General features: G+C 41.5%; 1 protein-coding gene across 1 annotated transcript in view; it reads left to right on the plus strand.

The window, feature by feature from the left end:
• The window catches only part of EFCAB6 (EF-hand calcium binding domain 6), a 253,258-nt gene that overhangs the window by 22,981 nt on the left and 210,912 nt on the right, over positions 1 to 19,365 (plus strand). The window contains exons 3-5 of the mRNA XM_057743330.1: positions 2,236 to 2,447; positions 10,402 to 10,490; positions 18,788 to 18,854. Coding sequence (XP_057599313.1) covers positions 2,236 to 2,447; positions 10,402 to 10,490; positions 18,788 to 18,854 — 368 coding nt within the window. The remainder of the gene's footprint in view (positions 1 to 2,235; positions 2,448 to 10,401; positions 10,491 to 18,787; positions 18,855 to 19,365) is intronic.

The raw sequence follows: 19,365 nt of genomic DNA on the forward strand, positions 1-19,365 counted from the left end.
CTGCCTGATGCCTGCTCTGCCTGTGCCCTCCTGGCTGTCCTCCACAGCAGCCCCACTTCCAGCCCCTCTCGCTCTCAGGGAACACAGCATTGCAGTGGGAGTGCCACTCTCTCCTCTGAGAAGATTTTCCTGAGACCCTCATCCTGTTACCCCAAACCAGCCACTCTGTGTTCTGGGTCTCCAGTGTATCCCAGTCAATAATCCCCTCCCTCGAGGAGGCTGTGGGTGTTACAGCCTCAAACAGAAGACAGCGCAGCCATCCTACAGCTGTGAGCAAATCTCTCACTGCCTCTGGGAGGGTCCATGCTGGGACTTTGTCATCTGGCCCAGGTCACCCCAAGACTAAAGCCATCACTGTCCTCATGCCAGGAAGCTTCCATAGCTTGATAAGAAATTCTCATGTAAAGGGAAATAACTAGTCATCCTCCCCTAGCTCCTTCTGTGAGCAGTTTGACAAAAAATGAGGCAATGTTCAAGACATTTAACATGCGTAGGACAGAGGTACTAAATGAACTATGGTCACCAAGCCTCTGCAGTCTCATTAATAGATATGAGGTGTACCAAACTACCATCGTTCTTAGCCTCCTCTTTAGCTAGTAGGTTATAAAATATCGAAATAGAATAATCACTCCCTGTTTATGATACTGAGCGGCGCAGTGAGTTGATACATAGTTACTGTTGTTCCTTGTTTCTTCTATAGCTGTTTTCATCTTAGAGGGAGGGAGGTCTGTGGGGTGTCAGCTGCCCTTTGGTGACACAGGGATCCTGGGACCTAAATTGTGACAGCTAGGACTCCTTTTTTCCCCAGGAAATGCAGGCGCCCTGCAGGCTCATTAGAGGACTCAAAACATTCCTCATTGCCCTTTAGTGGCCAGTGGTTCTCACCTCCTCCTTGTCTTTGAAAGGAAAATGATGTAGATTTAAGAATTACATGTTTTCCCCCCCAAAACTGGCAAGGGGATGAGAAGTGAATACCATAATTTAAAGATTTAGTCGATGCTGGAGAGGGTGTGGAGAAAAGGGAACCCTCCTACACTGTTGGTGGGAATGTAAATTGGCGTAGCCACTGTGGAAAACTTTATGGAGGTTCCTCAGAACACTGCAAATAGAATTACCATATGATCCAGCAGTCCCACTCCTGGGTATATATCTGGACTAAACTATAATTCAAAAAGATACATGCACCCCAGTGTTCATTGCAGTGCTATTTACAATAGCCAAGACATGTAAACAACCTAAATGTCCATCAATAGATGAGTAAAGAAGGTGTGTGTACATATATACACATGGAATATTACTGATATACATATATAATATATACATATACACAGTGGAATATTGTGTATATATATAATATAATGAAATGATGTGTATATACACAATATATTGGAATGATGTATATATATAATTACACACACACACACATATGCACACAATGGAATATTACTCAGCCATAAAAAAGAATGACATAATGGCACTTACAGCAACATGGATGCAATAAGAGATTATTGTACTAAGTGAAGTAAGTCAGCAAGAGAAAGACAAATACTGTATGAGATCACTTATATGTGCCATCTAAAATATGACAAATGAACCTATCTATGAAACAGAATCATGGACATAAAGGACAGACTGGTGGTTGCCAAGGGGGAAGGGGTTGGCAGAGGGATGGACTGGGAGGCTGGGGTTAGCAGATGTAAGCTTTTATGTATGGAATGGATAAACAACAAGGTCTTACTGTGTAGCACAGAGAACTATATTCAATATCCTGTGATAAATCACAATGGAAAAGAATATTAAAAAATAATGTATATATATGTATAACTGAATCACTTTGCTGTACAGTAGTAATTGACACAACGTTAAGTTGTAAATCAACTATACTTCAATAAAAAATAAAAATAAATTTGAAAGAAAAGATTTATTTGAGATGACACTGATTCTTAACTAAGTTTTATTCCAATCTCCATGTTTCTTTACTTGTAGTGACAGAGGTCCTTTATAGGGAAGATTATCTTTGCCTCGTTTTTTTTCTTTCTAATGTTATTACTATTATTTTATATTGATTAAAATGTAAATTTCAGAGGTGAAAAAAATGACTGCAGATTTGCCAGAGAAACCTAGATAGAGTAGAAGAAATACTGTTTTGGGAGTTTGTGGGATTCTAGTACCCAGTGAGATGGTTATTACCTTAGCTGTGAGTGCGCTTAATGAACAGCTCTCTCTCTTTTATAGCCACAGCTATTGCAAATCCAATACTGTCATCCTTAGATATTAAACGGATTTTATTTCAAAAAATCACTGAGAAAGGAGACGAGTTGAAGAAAGCCTTTCACCTGCTTGACACCAGTAACAACATGACGGTGACAAAGAATGAACTGCGAAGAGTCGTCACAACCTTCCTGCTGCCTCTCACGAGAGAACAGTTTCAGGACGTGCTGGCTCAGGTACAGCGTGGGAAGACTCAGGGTCACCCAGTACTGGAGGGGTGCAGTCAGTTACAGGCTTCTCCTCACTGTCCCAAATAAGGGTTCATTTGTCACAATTCAATCAAATTCTGGTGGGTTTGGGACAATTATCATGTGCTTGGGTCATATTTTTTGTGTAGCACTCTTACAGTTGTTTTCTTTTAGTTTATTTTTTAAGGCTTCCACATAAAGAGTATTTGGTCAGCATATATTTTCAAACTTAGTATTTGCATTTGTTCTTACCTGAAGTGGTTCTTGAGCATCTGCGTGCTCAACCCAATGGAGAACAGAAAGTTTTCAGCTATTATGTCTTCAGGTATTTTTCTACCTCCTGCTCTCCTCTCTCGGATATTTTGGTGTTTTCCTACAGACCCCTGAAGCTCTATTCATTTTATAAAATATTTTTCCTGTCTATTTTTCAGATTGCACAATATCTATTGATCTGTCTTCAAAGTCACTGACTCTTTCTTAGCATCTCCATTCTGCTATGAAGTCCAATGAACTTTTAGTTTTAGACATTGTATTTTTCAGTTGTAGAATTTTCATTTGGTTCTTTTTTAAATTTCTATTTATCTGCTTAGATTTATTGGTTATTCTTTCAATTGTGAGCATATTTCTTTTAGCTCATTGAGTGTAGTTAAAATAGCTGCTTAAAAGTCCTTGTATGGTAATTCTAACATCTGAATCATCTCAGGGTTGGCCTGCTTTGATTTTTTTTCTTTGAGAAGGGTCACACTTCTCTGGTTCTTCATTTTTTAGTGTATTTGGATAATATCCCAGACCAGTGCTATTCAAAAGAAATATAATGTGTCACATAAGTAATTTTAAATTTTCTAGTAGCTACATTACAAAAATCAAAAGAAGTAGGTGAAATTAATTTTAATAATGTTTTTATTTCACCAAATAAATATATCCAAAATATTATCTCAACATGTAATTACTATTTAAAATCGGTAATAAAATATTTTACATTCTTTTCTGTGTACTAAGTCTACAAAGCCTGGTGTGTACTTTGCACTTACAGAAGACCTCAGTTCTGATGCTAAATTTCCATTGGAAATACTTTATCTGTATTTATCTGTATTTAATAGATTTCATAAAATTTGCAGTTGAAATACTAGATTCACATACCAGTCATTCCAAACGTAAAAGTTTCACCAAAACTGAGTTAATTTTAGAATTTAAATGAACTGACATTAAGGTTAACAAGCAGTTGAGTTCATCAGTTGCCCTAGACACGTTTGCAGCGCTCAGGAGTCACGTGTGGTTCATCAGACAGCGCAGTGCTGAACATGGCGCGTGCTGTGCTGCGGAGATCCTGGGTTCTCTTACATTCCTCCGAGGCTTGTGTTACTTTCACTTTGGCAGGCAGTTAACTTGCAGATTCTGTCTCACCTGCAGTGGGCAGTCATTCACATCTCAGTTCAGCTCTCTGGGCTTTAGCTGGGACTCTGAGTCTGACCTGCGCACACGTGGTTCAGGTATCAGCTGGAAACGTGGACAGAGTGTGTGCACAAAAAGTGGGGCTCCTCCTCTTTCAGATTCCCCTCACATTTTTAATGGCCGTGGTTGCTTTGGGTTCAGTGTGCTGGTTCTTCAGGCCAGAAAGACAGTGGGGTTTTTTGGGGGGCAGGGTGGGTTAGCTCCTTTGTGCTGGGCACTGAGTGTGGCCTGCTCTTAGATTCAAAGCCATTAAGAACAGGAAACTCCCTCCGTACTTGTCCCTTCTTCTAAAGTTTTAACTTCCTCCAAAATCTGCCTACTTTCCTTCACTCTCCAGAACCTTTAGTTATTTTTTGTATCTTGACAGAGTTTATGGGTGTTGTCTGTGGGAGGTTAGTCTGTTAAGAGCTTTCTCTGCCACAGCTTCTTCTGCTTTATCGTTTTTCAAAAACCGATCACAAAGTCACAGACAAGTTGGAAGTAGAGTGCAAAGAACAGTTTTCTTTTTCCTAAGCTATGTGGGAGTAAGCTGCTCCATTACCTCAAATATTTCAGTGTATGTTTCCTTAAAACCAGAGCCCTGTTCTGTACACTCACAATCCAGCTGTCATGGTAAGGACAGTAACGCCCACTCACGTCGGCCGTCTCAGCCCCCGTCCCCAGGTCACAGCCATGCAGTGCATTTGGTGAGTCTCTTGTAGTCTAGAACAGGTCTTCAGTCTTTCTTTAGTTTTGAGGGTGTAACGCTTTGAAGATTGCAGACCTGTTATTTTGTATAGCATCCCTGGCTTGCGTTAATTGGGTGTTTCCTGATGACTGGATTCAGGCTTGCTCTTCTCAATGCTTTTTATTAGGTCGCAGGTGATTGCAGTCTCTCCCATTACTGCTGATGTTCACAGCGGTCACTCGATTAAGGTGGGATCTATGAGACCCGTCTGTCTTTTTCACGGCCGAGTGCTCTTTATCCACTTTGTAATTAATACACATTTTGTGGGAGAAACGTTGAGCTATGTAGATATGTCATTCCTCACCAAACTTTCATGTATCCATTTATTGTTGGTGTGTTTGCAGGGACTCGGTTTTTTCTGTTTTATTAAGTGGGTTATGATCCATTGCTTTCATTCTTTATTTTGATGTTTAAATTGTCCCTAATGTAGCCAGTAGGAGCCCCTTTGCACTGGTTTCTGTGTCCCTCTGACATGTCCCCATCATTCTTTGAGCACTTCCTTGCTTTCTGGTACAAGATATTATAAACTCATCTGTACTTTCTTTGCCTCAGTCCTGGGGTCATCCATTTCTCCAAAGAGCTCTGGTTCCTTTTAATGGAACAAGGTGTCCAGAAGCTGGGATCTGGGCACTGGGGCTGCTCGTTGCCGCTGGATGTCACTGCTCCAGGCCCTCTTAGTGGGCGCAGCTCTGGGGGATATATTCCATACACACACACACACACGTATGTACATTTACCTCTCCATTTCTTTCTATATCAGTGTCTCTCTCTCTCTTGAAAACTATGTGCTGGTTCACACCAGCACACCAGTTTTAACCTGGCACCTCAGGGGTCACTCTAATTTCTTCAGTCTCCGTATTTGTAACTACCTCTCCAGACAGTGAGACATTTGCCTTCTATTGTTCTTAGTAAGAGGGTGAGTCAAAAATTATCTGCGCGCTGGCTGTAGAATTTCTTTTAGTTAACTTTTAAAAAGGACAAATACATCATTTTTCAACATAGTCCCCTTGCTTTTCAATACACGTTGTCCATCTGGCAACAAGCTTTCGTATTCCCTCATTAAAAAATGTTTTCGGCTGAACTGTGAGCCACGAATGCACTGCTGTCTTCACTTCTTCATCAGAAGTGACTCTTTGTCTTTGAAGGGCTGCTTGCAGGGGACCAAACAGGTGAAAGTCCGAAGAGGCAAGCTCAAGACTATAGGGAGGATACTTTAACACCTCAAAACGAAGTTTTTGCAGAGTGTTGACAGTGTGGGCAGAAGTGTGTGGACATGCATTGTCATGCAAGATCACAGCGCCCTTGGACAGCAGTCCTTTGCATTTAATGTGAAGTTTAGGCTTCAGCTCTTCCATAAGCATCTCTATCCATTCATACACACTGCTTTGCGACAGAACACTTTCTCCACATTGCGCACAAAGTCTTTGATAAATAACGGCGCCAGGTACACCCTCAGACCACAAAAAACGGATCACTGCACGCTGCAGTGATTTTGTGTAAACCGCAAGTGGGGCATCCATTTTTGCTCGCACCACAGTTGCAAATGAACTGGTGTAACATGTTCACACCTGCACAGCAGTGACTGGGGAGACAGTAGCCTTGAACGGAAAGCGCTGATAAGACAGTGCGGCCAACAGAAGTTTTAATATAACCGGAGTGCGGATAATTTTTAACTCACCCTTGCATATTCCCTTATTTGATCAGCCGCCCTGGCATGTGACTCAACTCCCATGTCCAGCACCCCCGCCCCCAGGTGGATGCCCTCTTCTCCCCACTTGGGCTCACCCCCTGTTCTGGACCATGGCTCCCCATACTGCAGACGCCACTTTTCTCTGCCCTGTCTAATGACTGTAGGACTGAATTGTGGGGGAACAGAGAGGGAAGAAGGGAAGGGGAGGAAAGATGAAGAGCTTTTCTCTTCTTCTTTTAAAAAATGTTTCCCCTTTATTCACATCTAGAATTTCACAAGTAGTATATATTGATTCTTTCACGTGTCACCTTTTTTTGTACCTGCATTCTAAATAAAAACTTTATTATGATATAATTTACATATCATAAAACTTGCCATTTATCAATAAAAATGGACAAGTCTGTGGTTTTTAATATATTCACAGAGTTGTGCAGCCATCACCACGAGCCCCCGAACATCTCCTCACCCCTAAAGGAAACTGTGCATTCATTAGCACACACCCTCCCTCCCCCTCCCCCAGTCCCTGACTCCCTTTACTCTGTCGATGCTTTCCGTCACAGTAGGTTGCCTATTCTGGACACTTCATAAAATGGAATAATACAATATATGCTAGTTTGTGTCTGGCTTCTTTCACTAAACATAATGTTTAGTTATGCTAAACGTCCATGTGATACATGAATTAGTACTTCATGCCTCCTTATGGCTGAAGAATATTCCACTGCAAGGGTACGCCACATTTTCTTTTTCTTTAACGTTTTTATTTATTTCTTTATTTCTTTATTGGCTGCATTTGGTCTTCATTGCTGCGCACTGGCCTTCCCTAGTTGTGGTGAGTGGGGGCTACTCTTTGTTGTGGTGCATGGGCTTCTCATTGAGGTGGCTTCTCTTGTTGTGGAGCATGGGCTTTAGGTGCGTGGGCTTCAGTAGTTGTGGCTCTCGGGCTTAGTTGCTCCGAGGCATGTGGGATCTTCCCTGACCAGGGATCGAACCCATGTCTCCTGCATTGGCAGGTGGATACTTAACCACTGCACCACCAGGGAAGTCCCCGCCACATTTTCTTTATCATCAGTTGATGGACCTTCAGGTTGTTTCCACTTTTTGGCTTCTATGAACAGTGCTGATATGAAATTTCATGTACACATTTTTATGTGGACGTATGCTTTCACTTCTCTTGGGTACATACCTGGGAGTGGAGTTGCTGTGTCATATGGTAATGTTCTCTTGCTTTTAAGGAACATTTGTCCTCACAAACATTGCATCAGTTTCCTCAGAAGCTTGATTTAACTGATCCTTCCTTTATACCAAATGGAAAGTTAAAATATTATTTCCCACAAGCGTCTTCCCTATATTCATGATCTAATGTTAATTTAAAATTCTGACAGTTTCCCAAGCTGATCAGCTATGCAGGAAGAGGAAAAGTACAGGAAATGTGAAATGTGTATCTGCTTTTTTAAAAAGCTACATCTGTTTTAAAAGAAGTCACTGAGAACTGTAGAACTTTAGAGACTTTAAAAAAACAGATTCTGGTAGTCTATCCTATAATCAACATTTTTTTCTAGAACCTTGAGCTCCTGTGACCCATGTATAAACCAAGAAGACTGGAGTATGGTGCCTTTTCAGGAGGCCAAGTTCATTGGGAATGAAGGACAGGGCTTCTCTTCCTAATCCCTGGAGTTCACAGTGTGTGTGACTTTTCTAGATCTTTTAATGACTAATGCATGTGGTGATACAAACTTTCTTTTTCAGTAGTTAGTATAAGCCTAACTGGAAATATATAAAACAGGTAAAATATTTCATGGGAATCTCACCCTTAAAATCAGAAAAGAATTTTCCAGTTATGGTGAATTTACTTTAGCTTTAATTTTATTCCAGGAACTATGTCAAGAGTGTTTGAATGTCAGGATATTTTGGTGATTGATCAGGGCACGAGTGATGAGGAGGCATTGCTTATAACCTGCCCTATACCTTAGTTTCATTAATAGTAATATGAATTTTTAAGAAATATGGGCTCAGTCTCTGAATATTAATATAAACAGTTTAAAAGAAGTTGAATCGGTAAATAGATTCCAGAGAAAGAAAACAGAGTTCCATTCTGGTCCTGGTGCTTGTGCTGCGTTGGGGAAAGAGAAGTCGTTGAAGGCAGTTATCAACATATTGGCTGTGGATTTACAAACTGCGCTCCCCCAGCCTGTCTAAGAATTTGCTTTTGGTCATTCATCAGTGGATGGTTTTGAGTCTCCAACATTTTTGCCAGAATCACAAATCCTGGAGAGGCAAATCCTTAGCAAAGCCTCTCCTTTTAGGCTTGATTCTTGGGTTGTCTAAGAGCTTAGTTTTAGAGACCAGTCACTGCAAAAGTGTATCTGCCACATTAGAATTTGCATTAGACCGTAAGTAGCAGTATGAAATGTGACAAAAGCTTCAGTAGGTTGATGGACTTTTTTTTCTTTTTTTCCAGTCAGGGTGGTTAGTGTAGTGAGATGAACTTGGGCTCTGGAGTCACAGATTTCTGTGACTTCATGACTTAACAGCAGTGCCATACAGGGAGGTCACACCTCTGCTCTGTGAAATGTGGAAAGTTTCAGCGTGCTCAGAAGGCGGTTTGGGACTAGATGAGTTAAAACCAGGAGTAGTGCCTGTGCCCATTTATACAGTGTGAGCTCTGCAGATGTAAGTCTCTTCCCTTCCACGTTAACTCTTATCACCGCCAAGACCAGGAGGGCATCCAGCCTGGGAAACTGCATATTTAATCTGTTCTTGCCCCTTTTCTGTGAGACTATGGAACCTCTGAAGTGTCCACCCAAATTATATCTACTGAAAAACGCCCAATTGGAAATCGCAGTTCTGGGTGTCCTTTCTAGGAAAAGACTTCACAAAGGCCCGCCCTGTGAGCCACTCTCCCTCTGGTCCCATTTCCTAGTTATACATGTTTTAAATAGCAAAGAGATATTTGTCCTTTAGGGAAGACTGAGATAACCGTGCTAGGCTTTGAGGCTGGAATTTTAAGGGCTAAGTAAATACCAGACTTGGTTGTATAGGCTTGGGAGCCGTTCAGCTGTATGGGAAATTGTACTTTGTGTATTTGCATGAAGCTTAAGAGAATATATTTATATTGATTACTTAATTTTAGCTTCATAATGCTTTTGGGGGGGAATAATTATTTTCACTTTTACAAAAATCTGACTTTCTATTTAAAAGTAATGTCAAACCTCCAGAAAATTTGTAAGGGTAAGAATAGTACAAATAATAGCCATATACCCTTTACCCAGATTTGCCAGTTGTGAGCATTCAGCCTCATTTGCTTCTCCTGTGATCTTTCATTCTCTCCGTGCATGTATGCAAACAATATATACGAAATACACAATGTGTACATAGTTTTTTTCTGAACCGTTTAGGAGGAAGTTGCTTATATTAATGGTTCTTTACTTCTAAATACTTCAGTGTGTATTTCCTTAAGAATAAGAGCTCTTTTATTACATAATCACAGTACAGTTATCAACTTCAGTAAATTAAACATTGAGATAATAATACTTTAATCTATAGTCCATATTACTCCACTTGACCCAGTGATGTCCTTTATAGAATTTTAGATTTAAAAATGATGTTTTTCTACCTTAAAAGTATATATATGTACAGAAAGTGCACATGACACTCAGAGAGTAACTTGTGCTGTGGCTTAAAACTCTTGGGGAATATACACACACACACATATATGTATATACATACATATTTATACATATACACATATAAAAATACACATGCAAATGTGAAATACATATTAGAATATGTTTCTACTAATTTTACTGTGTCTTTGAGATAGACCTAGATTTCAGGTAACTTTGTAGACAGCGTGTTGGCTTTCTGTTGCGTGCAGACTGGCATTCCCGCGTTCACGCTGCCTGTGCTTGGTTTGCTGAGGGTCTGTCAGCTCAGACGCCCGGACCGCGTAGCCATGTTGCTGCAATGCCCATCCCACTGAGAGTGTCCTGCCTTCCATCATGAGGCCTGCTGTGCTGCCCACTGCTTGGCTCTGAATTCTCTAACGGGCTGTCATTCTTCTTGTTTGGGTGTAGATCCCCCTCACCAGCGCTGGTGCCGTTCCGTATCTTGTATTCCTGTCCAGGTTCGGTGGAATTGATCTGAATATAAATGTTATAAAGAGGTAAGTTTTTTTTCCTCAGAGGAAAATGTGAAACTTGAAATGAGAAGAAATAGGACACAAGGTCATTAGAGCTAATCATGTCAACAGATATAATCCTCAGTCAGAAAATTTATTTAGAGAAGATTCTAACATCTCAATGGGATCAATTTCAGAATAGGAGAAATAATATTGCATTAAAAATGGAAACACGGCAAATTAAAACCAGACTAACATATTTCATATGCAGTGCATTTCAGATTTGCAAATAAGGAATTAGCTTTTTTTTCGGCTGTGCCACAGGGTTTGCTGGATCTTAGTTCCCCAACCAGGGATTGAACCCCGGGCCCGGGCAGTGAAGGTGACCACTGGACTGCCAGGGGATTCCCTGGAAATAAGGAATTTAAGTTTTGAAGTAAAAGTATTAAGATACCAAATTTTAAATTTGTTTTTATACATTTTTAATGTCTTTCACTGGAGAGTGATCATATTTTGGTCTCTAGAAATGGAATATGGTAGGAAAGATCCCTGGGTGAGCTCCCCTGTGTTTGGTAGCTGTAACATGAGCCTGAGGCTCATTTGCTTGATCTGTAAAGTGAGAGTGTTAAAGCCTGGACTTTAATGTCTCAGATGTACAGTCCTTTGATTCTAGTGTATGATGGTCAGCTTCCTTTTCTCAGGAATTATGTAAACAATTATAAAAGAATGACGTTTGGTCCTAAGATATTAGCACATTGTGGTATTACAGCTTTCAGGATTGCTTCCATCCTGGAGGCAGCTGAGATGTGAGACTTAGTACAGCAGTGCGGAAGGGGAGGGGAGTTGTTCCCTGGGGCAGAGTTTCAGTTTTGTAAGGTGAGCCAGTCCCAGAGATCTGTTGCACAACAATGTGAATATATTAACATTACTGAGCTGTACATTAAAAATGGTTAAGATGGTAATTTATGTTTTTTTTCTTTTTACCACAATTACAAAAGAATTAGTGCAGCAGCTCCAATGAGAATGACAAAGTAGTATCCGCTCCACGATCTGGGACTTCTTTGTGCTCTGATCAGTTGATGCTCCATAAATGGTGAACTAGGATAATTTCCAGGCTTATTCAGAAGAATGACTGGTCATTCTATAGCCTGCATATTCATGCCCTTGACCTAAAACCATCCCCATTTGTGGGATAAGTAACTTAATTTGAATATTCTTTGCTGAAAAAGCTCAACAGTTGGAAAAACTGAAAGCTGAAGAGTTCTTTTTTGTTTTCGTTTAATTGTGAAACCTTAGTTTAATAATTTGAGATGAAAAGTATCATGTTACTTCCTTAAACAGAAAAGACTAAATATTTAAACCAAATTTGAAAGATTTCTGACTTACTCGTGAAGCTAAATTCTCTTTACTGTTTAAGACCACAAATTATAGTGAATAGAAACTTCTCTTTCTAGTACTATGGTAGGCTACCTCCATGAACAACACTTCCACTGAAAACAACTAAAATGATGGATAAAAGGTAAAATATTATAATACATTACTGAGCTGGCAAGAAAGTGATTCTCAGAGGCTAAACATGCAGTAAAAATTGGAATCCAGAGAAGTGAGCTTTCTATAAAGCCAGTTTTTACCCTGACGGTGTTGGCCAAATTTTGGTGAATTTGTGTTTCAGTTTTGTTGGCTATTTGGAGTGAAGTGGTAAGAGACAAAGCCTATAGGGTCTGCCCAAGGTGGAGAAACCTAAGAGAAGACCAGTACACATACACTTGGGACCTCTATACCCTCTTGTAAGGATAATTTACAAAATATAAACCTGCATCACAGAAGGGCACAAGAAAACCTACCTGTGTCAACACTGGCATTGGGTGAATAGGGTAAAAATTATAATCACAAGTCAATTTTCATGAACATCTGTGCCTACAGTAATGCTGCTACCTGTGTGGTCTGAAAAGTCCCAGGCTAGGAATTTACTTAAAACTGGTCCTGGACTGGGTGTGCCCTTCTGTGGAGGAATACATCTACAACATAGCCCTTAAAGAAAACCACAGACAAAGTGTCACACAAAAAAACCTTGAAAACTTATGAAGAGACAAAGAATGAGGACTGCAAAGAAATGGAAATCATATCCAGTAGAATCAGATCTCCAAACACATGGAATATTGGAACTATCAGATACAGAATCTAAAACTAGTGTTTTAATATCATTAAAGAAATGAAAGAATGGATTCAATATATGAATGTAAAACAAGAGGCAATAAAAATAAAGATTTGAAGAAGTACAGAATGGAACTCCTGGTATTGAAAGATACAATCATTGTAGAATAAAATTCAACGGTTGGGTGGAAATAGTGGATTCAACACAGCTGAAAAGAGCATTAGTGGAGTGGAAAATAGATATTATCCAGAACGCAGCACAGAAAGAGAGAGAGATACACGATGTGGAGCACAGGTGTAAGAGACATGGGAGGTGGGAAGAGGAGGCCTATCAATACTTCATATTGGGTTATCCGGTAGGTAAGAGAGAGTAGGACAGAGACTATACTTGAAAAGGTAATGGCTTAGAATCTCAAGCCAGATAAATAAAAGGCAATGCCTATCTAGATATATCACAGTGAAACTGCAGAACATTTAAAATCAAAGGGAAGATATTAAAGGCAGTGAGAAGAAAAAGGGAATTGACTTCAGAGGAGTGACAATTAGACTGACACTGATGTGTCAACAGTGACAATGAAAGGTATGAGATTGTGGGAAAATCTCTTCAATGTGCTGAACTAAAATATTTGCCATGCTAGAATTTTATACTATATTTGTAAGAATAAGAATGAGAGCTTTTTCTGTGGGAACCCCTGGGAGCCTCTCTTCTTGCTGTGGTATCTGCTCATCCACTGGTATCAGAGTATCTGGAAAAGGAAGACACATCTGGCACCTTTGCCTGTGGTGTTCAAGGTTACCTTTCACCTAGATCTTGTGTACTTTCTTCACATTGACTTCTACGAAAACGAGGCAGCCTGTGCATTGAATTATAAGGTCCTTAGACTTGGCCTAAATCTTAGGACATTGACAGATTTGCAGCTCAAATTCCCTGAACTGGTGGTGGGGTACTTATTATTCTGGTCACAGCATTTCCCTTCTGGAAATATGATTCGAGAGGTCCTCTTTTGTATCAGCTGAAATTTGATGCCCTCAACAGCACAGAGTGAACACAACACAGAAAAGGTATGCTGTCTGCTCGGCCCTGGCCATCTCAGCCTCACCGGAACTGTCTAACATGAGGAGGTTACTGAATGTCCGATGGTGGTTAAGTTGGAAGCAACATGAAAATTAAAGAGAACATTTTGCATCAAAAGACGTTTAGAACCTGGAATGATATAAAAAAAAGTCTATGCCTCTGAGTGTATGCAAGTTGGTAAGGACAACACATGAACTGTGGTTGCATCGACCATGGACGACCTCACACCATCTATAATAATGGTAGTATCATCAGTAACCCTTCAGAAACATCTAAGGAATTATTCTACTTAAAATGAGTAAACTGGACCTTTGAGATTTCCTTCGGATGGGCACGTTGGGCATTTCTGCTTATGGACCCAAAGTGTTTCCTGCTTCCATAATCCGTGTGGCACTCAGCACAGTGCTACCTCCCTGAAGAGTCACTACAACCTTCCACATACAAAACAATCAAAACAGATCTTAGTAGAAGTTTTTGAAAGCTTTCTGAGCACCATACAAAAGAATTCACCACGGAGTTCTGAAGAACTCACTAAAGAAACCTGAGAATTATGTTGAAGCAAAATTCATTCACAAATATGTGCAGGTTGCCAACACATTGTTTGTAATGCAAAGCAACAAGAATGATAGAATTTTCCCATCCTTACATTCAGTTTCTTTCATTTATCATCAGTATTTCCTTCAGTCAAATATCAACATTTAGCCATGTGGCATATATTACAACTAGCTGTCACCTGTGAAAACTTACTGTTCACTATGGCTTAGACACGCGGTAGAAGACAGCCAACCTTCCTGTGTGACGTCACATTTCAGATGTCAACGTGTAGGGCCAATTAAACTATGGAAGAATGTGTAAAAGAAGAAAGAAATTGCATAGATCTGGTTCTAAGAAGTTAAAAAAAGGACTACACAGGATACTGTGGACTGGGCCGGATTTGGACTGATGCCCTATTTCCTCTTCTCCCTGACTTATTAGCCATTTTGTGACCATCTGACCTTGCCCTCAAATGTCAGTTCTGTTAACTGAGTTTTGGCTCTCTTTCTATTCTAAAGTCTTCCCTTGGTTACCTGATGACTATAACCAGCTTTATTTGTCCAAATTTCTGAGGCTTCATGCCCCTCCTCTCCCCTCACGCAAAGTTTCTAAGTAGATCTGTCAATACTATTGTGCTGACAATACTGAAAAAAAATTCATTCATGAGACCATGTACTGCGGCATTCCTCGGCCAGGCCAGCTACCACAAGTTCAAGTGGATAAAGAAGACAGCAGCTGAGCATTCGTCACCAGTACAGATGTGAAGTTGATTCTAGGCAGGTAGCCTGGGTAGGTGGAGAAAAGAGGAGGAAAGAAGGCTTTTGGCCAAGAGAAGCTGGATTTGGAGGGGAAAAATTGCTGCAAAGAAACAAGCAGCTAAAGGAACTCCAGAAAAGGAACCGATTCAAACAAAAGGGAAGAAGCCTTCTGATAACATCTTGAATTTGTGTGCCTGTAAGGGTTGATTCAGTTTGGATAGGGTCTTTGAATTTCTGAAGATTAAAGGCATGATAGAAGTCACCGAAAAACATTTAAAAAAATAAAGACTGAGGGTGAAATAAAGATATTTCAGACAGGAACTGAGGCGGTTTATCTCCTGCATATCTTGCCTAAAGAAAATGGTAAAAGATAAGCTAAGGGCAGAAGGCAGGTGATCCTGCCGTACCCCGAGGCCCTCTGTGATCTGGCTGGCCTCGCTGCCAGGCGCTCTCCTCTTGTTCACTGTGTCCCAAAACCAATGACGTTCTTGCTGCTCCTGTCTTAGGGCTTTTGACAGCTGGTTCCCAATGTCTGCAGTGTTTCCTCCCCCAGATAAAGCTGTAGGTCACTTCGCTCACACCTTTGATGTTAACACACAAATGTGATTTTCTCAGTCTAGGACGTGAGCTCCACGGGGGCAGGCAACTTTATCAATTTTATTTATTGATGTATCCCAAGACCCTAGGACCGTGTCTGGCACATAGTAGGTGCTTAATATATATTTATTGAATAAGTGGATGCAAAAACAGCAAGTGACAACCAGTGAATGACACCTGTAGTCAGCAACCTGAATGACTCTCACAGATGTATTGATGATATCAAGTGAAGGAGGAAGAAACAAACGAATGCTTCTGTTCATATGTGAAGTTCAAAACCAGATGAAGTGAACTGTATTGTTTAGGGATACATACCTAGTGATAAAATTATAACAAAATAAAAGCAAGTGATATCATAAGTGCTAGGATAGTGGTTACTACCAGGAGGAGAGGAAATATTATGACTGGAGAAGGGCAAATTGGGGCTTGTGTTTGGCTTTAATTCTTGATTTGAGTAATTGTTAAACAGGTGTTTGCCTTAATTGTAATTAAACTATGCATAAGTGCTGTATGTACTCTTCTGCGTAAAGGTTATATCTCGTAATAACAATTTAAAACCCAATGAATTCAATAAACAGGTTAGACACAGTGAATAAGTGAACCGGAAGATCAGTCAGAAAACATTAGCCAGGATGTAGCAGACACAGAAGATGTAACTGGAGCTCTGTAAAGAGAGCGGTGCGAGATAGGACGGTAATAGCCAAAGAAACAAGGGCTGAGGATTTTCCAGAACTGATGAAAGATGCTATCCTGCAGATTCGAGAAGCCGAATCTCAAAAAGGATTTAAAACAGGGGGTGGGGGCAGAACCCCAAAGACCAACAGATCTTAAAAGCAGCCAAAGGGCAACATTTACACAAAAGTGACTTCTGAATCGTAGCAGTGGAAGCCAGATGAGAGTGGATTAATAAGTACGATACTTTGGAAGAAAGTTACTGCCATCCTAGAATTGTATATCTCAAGAAAATATCTTTCACTATTTTAAATATTGAAATTAAGACATTCTGAAACAAAAATGGGTTTGACCCTCGACAGGCCCAGTAAAAGAGACTCTAAGGATATACTCTAGGTAGAAGGAACGCGACCCTAGGTGGAAGGTTTGAGGTGATGCGAGAAGGGATGCGGAGGGAAGCTGGTGCAGCACCTGCTGATATGGGAAGCGCTCACGACTGTGGGTAATGTGGCAGCTCTGGAATGTATACACGGGGTAGAATTTACACACGTGATAGTAGCAATATATCAATTGAGAGGCGGGACTGGAGTTAAATGTTCTGGAGTTGCTACATTGTATAGTTGGAAGATGAAAGTTCTGATTAACTTGAGATTAAAAATGGAGTGTATAACTCCCAAACTTATAGAGGCACAAAAGTGGACTGATAAAAATGGTGTCAACCCAAAAGAAGGGAAGAAGTAGAATAGGTAGGACAAATAGAAGTCCTGAATATATCAGTAATTATACTAAATACACCACTTACAAGACAAAGATAACAGACAGTAAAATCCATTAATAGAAGAACCTAAACATCAGTTTATAGAAAGGTTAAAAGTGAAAAGATTAAAAAAGACATGCCATTCAAATAAACACTTATCTAAAGAAAGCGGGCATCACTAAGTTACTATCAGACAGATGGGGCTCCCCTGAAGTGGGTACTGAGATGGAGTTTGGGCCGCACACTTCCCTATGGAAGGCAGAGGGCTGGAGCCAGACTGGGCAGAGGCGCTGCCCTTGGGGCTGAGGAGGCCTTGACCAAATGCGGAGGAGGGAGGGAGGAGGAGGAGGTTGGGAGGCGGTGGCCTCCTGGGCCCCTGGGGCAGCTGATGGTGCACGCACACACAGTTATGTCTGAGTTTTACTCCTGAAATCTTAAACATATGTTACAAATAGTGCTTTGTATCTCTTTAGTAGATAATTAAAACAATACTAAATATATTACATTTATGCAGAATCATAAGGCTGGATTCCTGGTTTCGTCTTTAACTTAGGCTCGGCCCTTAACCCCTCTGAGCCTGTTTCCTCCTATGTAAAATGAAGCTAATTCCTGCTTAAAGCCCTCCAGTGGCTTCCCCTCCCGCAGTGTGAAGTCCACACTCCTCGTCAGGCCCCCACACCATGGGGCTGGCATCCACCTGCATCTCTGGACTCACCCCCCGTTCCCTGGCCCTGCTCGGCGGGCTCTGGTCGCCCTGGCCTCCGCCGCAGCAGCCCAGGATGTGCCAGGCTCCCGCCACCTCTGGGCTTCCTGCCGCGGTGTGTTCCCTCTGCTTTGCCCGGAGACATTTTCCTCTGAGGGGGTGGCTCATGGCTCCTTAGCTTGTGGGTCTCTATTCAAATACCCCGTTGTCCACCCCAGCAAGGAGAGTGGGTCCATCTTCCCCCAGTGTCCAGTCTACCCCCGCCTGCCTTCACTATCTTCACAGCACTTATTATTTCAACTTGCTTATTTCCTGTCTGTCACTGTCGCTAGCATTAAGCTTGGTCAAGACTGGAACGGTGTCCTGCTTGACACTGCACCCCAGACCTGGGTATAGGAGGCACTGGGTAAACACTGTGAGGTGGCCTGTGTTCCTCTCTACCCCATCCCAGCCCCACGGTTAGCAGCAGAGTGGGGCTCTGAAGCGGTTTAAAGGTAGACAGATAATGCAAAATCAGGAATAGCTAATAAAAGCACATGGAGCCAAGGGGCTGGTACAGATGCACATCCACCCTCATCCCTTTACAGAGGGACTTGGCGTGCACCCCAGAGCAGACGGGAGCCCGCAGGGGTCAGAACGCAGTGCTGCAGCAGAGGGTTAGGAGTGGGCTGTGTAGCCAGGCCACCGGGTCTGAAGTCAGTGCCTCCACTTACCTGCAGTGACCTTCGGCTCCCCAGCCTCTTCTGTACAGTGGGGTGGTGGTGGCCGCTAACCGCTGGGGTGAGGGTCCGATGAGATGGGGCTGGGCCTCAGCAAGGGCCCATTGAGTGAAGGCCGTAATTACTCAAGCCCCACACCACCCCAGGAGGAGTCGAGGCCGTGTTTCATTTCACAGATGAGGGAACCGAGGCGTGGAGAAACTAAGTAACTGGCCCAAGTTCACGCTTGCGGCAGATGGTGCTGCATAAGAAAGACCTTGCATTTAAAAATATGTAACTTGGAAATTCTTATCATTTTAATCTCTATGTCCTATGTAAACATGTATTTAATTAAAACATTTTAACAAAAGGTTTTTTAATTGTTATCTTTAAGGGGAGGTGAGGATGAAATGAATTGCTGTCGGACATTAAACGAACTCGAAGTCCAAGTAGGAGAAAAGGTAATAGAGATCTTTCAAAGTTCTTCCCCCATGTCCACCCTTCGTCAAAAGTATATAATTGCTACAGAGGCAGCTGATGTGGAATGAGCTGCATCTTGTCGTCCGAGTTCTCATGTCAAAGTCACCGGAATCGACAGATCTCACGTGAAAGCCTGTATTCAGATGGCTTCGCCTGCTGGATGGTGTCTCTTTTGATGACTGACACCAGCAGAAGTCCTGGAATATTAATTACTTTCTTATTAACTTTATATCATTATTAGTAGGGCTGCCCTTTCAGTTTTTGTCTACAACTGAAGCGGGGTTTTCTTTAGAAAGAGAGAACTACTGCTTTTCAGTAGTAAATGCCAGTCAAGAGTGGCATGATAAAAATAACTGGTGAAACTCAGAGTGATAGATTCTTAAGTACTGAGTAATGTGGCCACAAAAGCCACACGTGTGTTTAGAAAGGAGCATATAGCTTCGCTCCCGTTTGCCGACTGCGGGTAGCTATCCCGGTGCACAGCTCGGGAGG

The sequence above is a fragment of the Hippopotamus amphibius genome, chromosome 7 (genome assembly GCF_030028045.1).
Source record: "Hippopotamus amphibius kiboko isolate mHipAmp2 chromosome 7, mHipAmp2.hap2, whole genome shotgun sequence".
NCBI lineage: Eukaryota > Metazoa > Chordata > Mammalia > Artiodactyla > Hippopotamidae > Hippopotamus > Hippopotamus amphibius.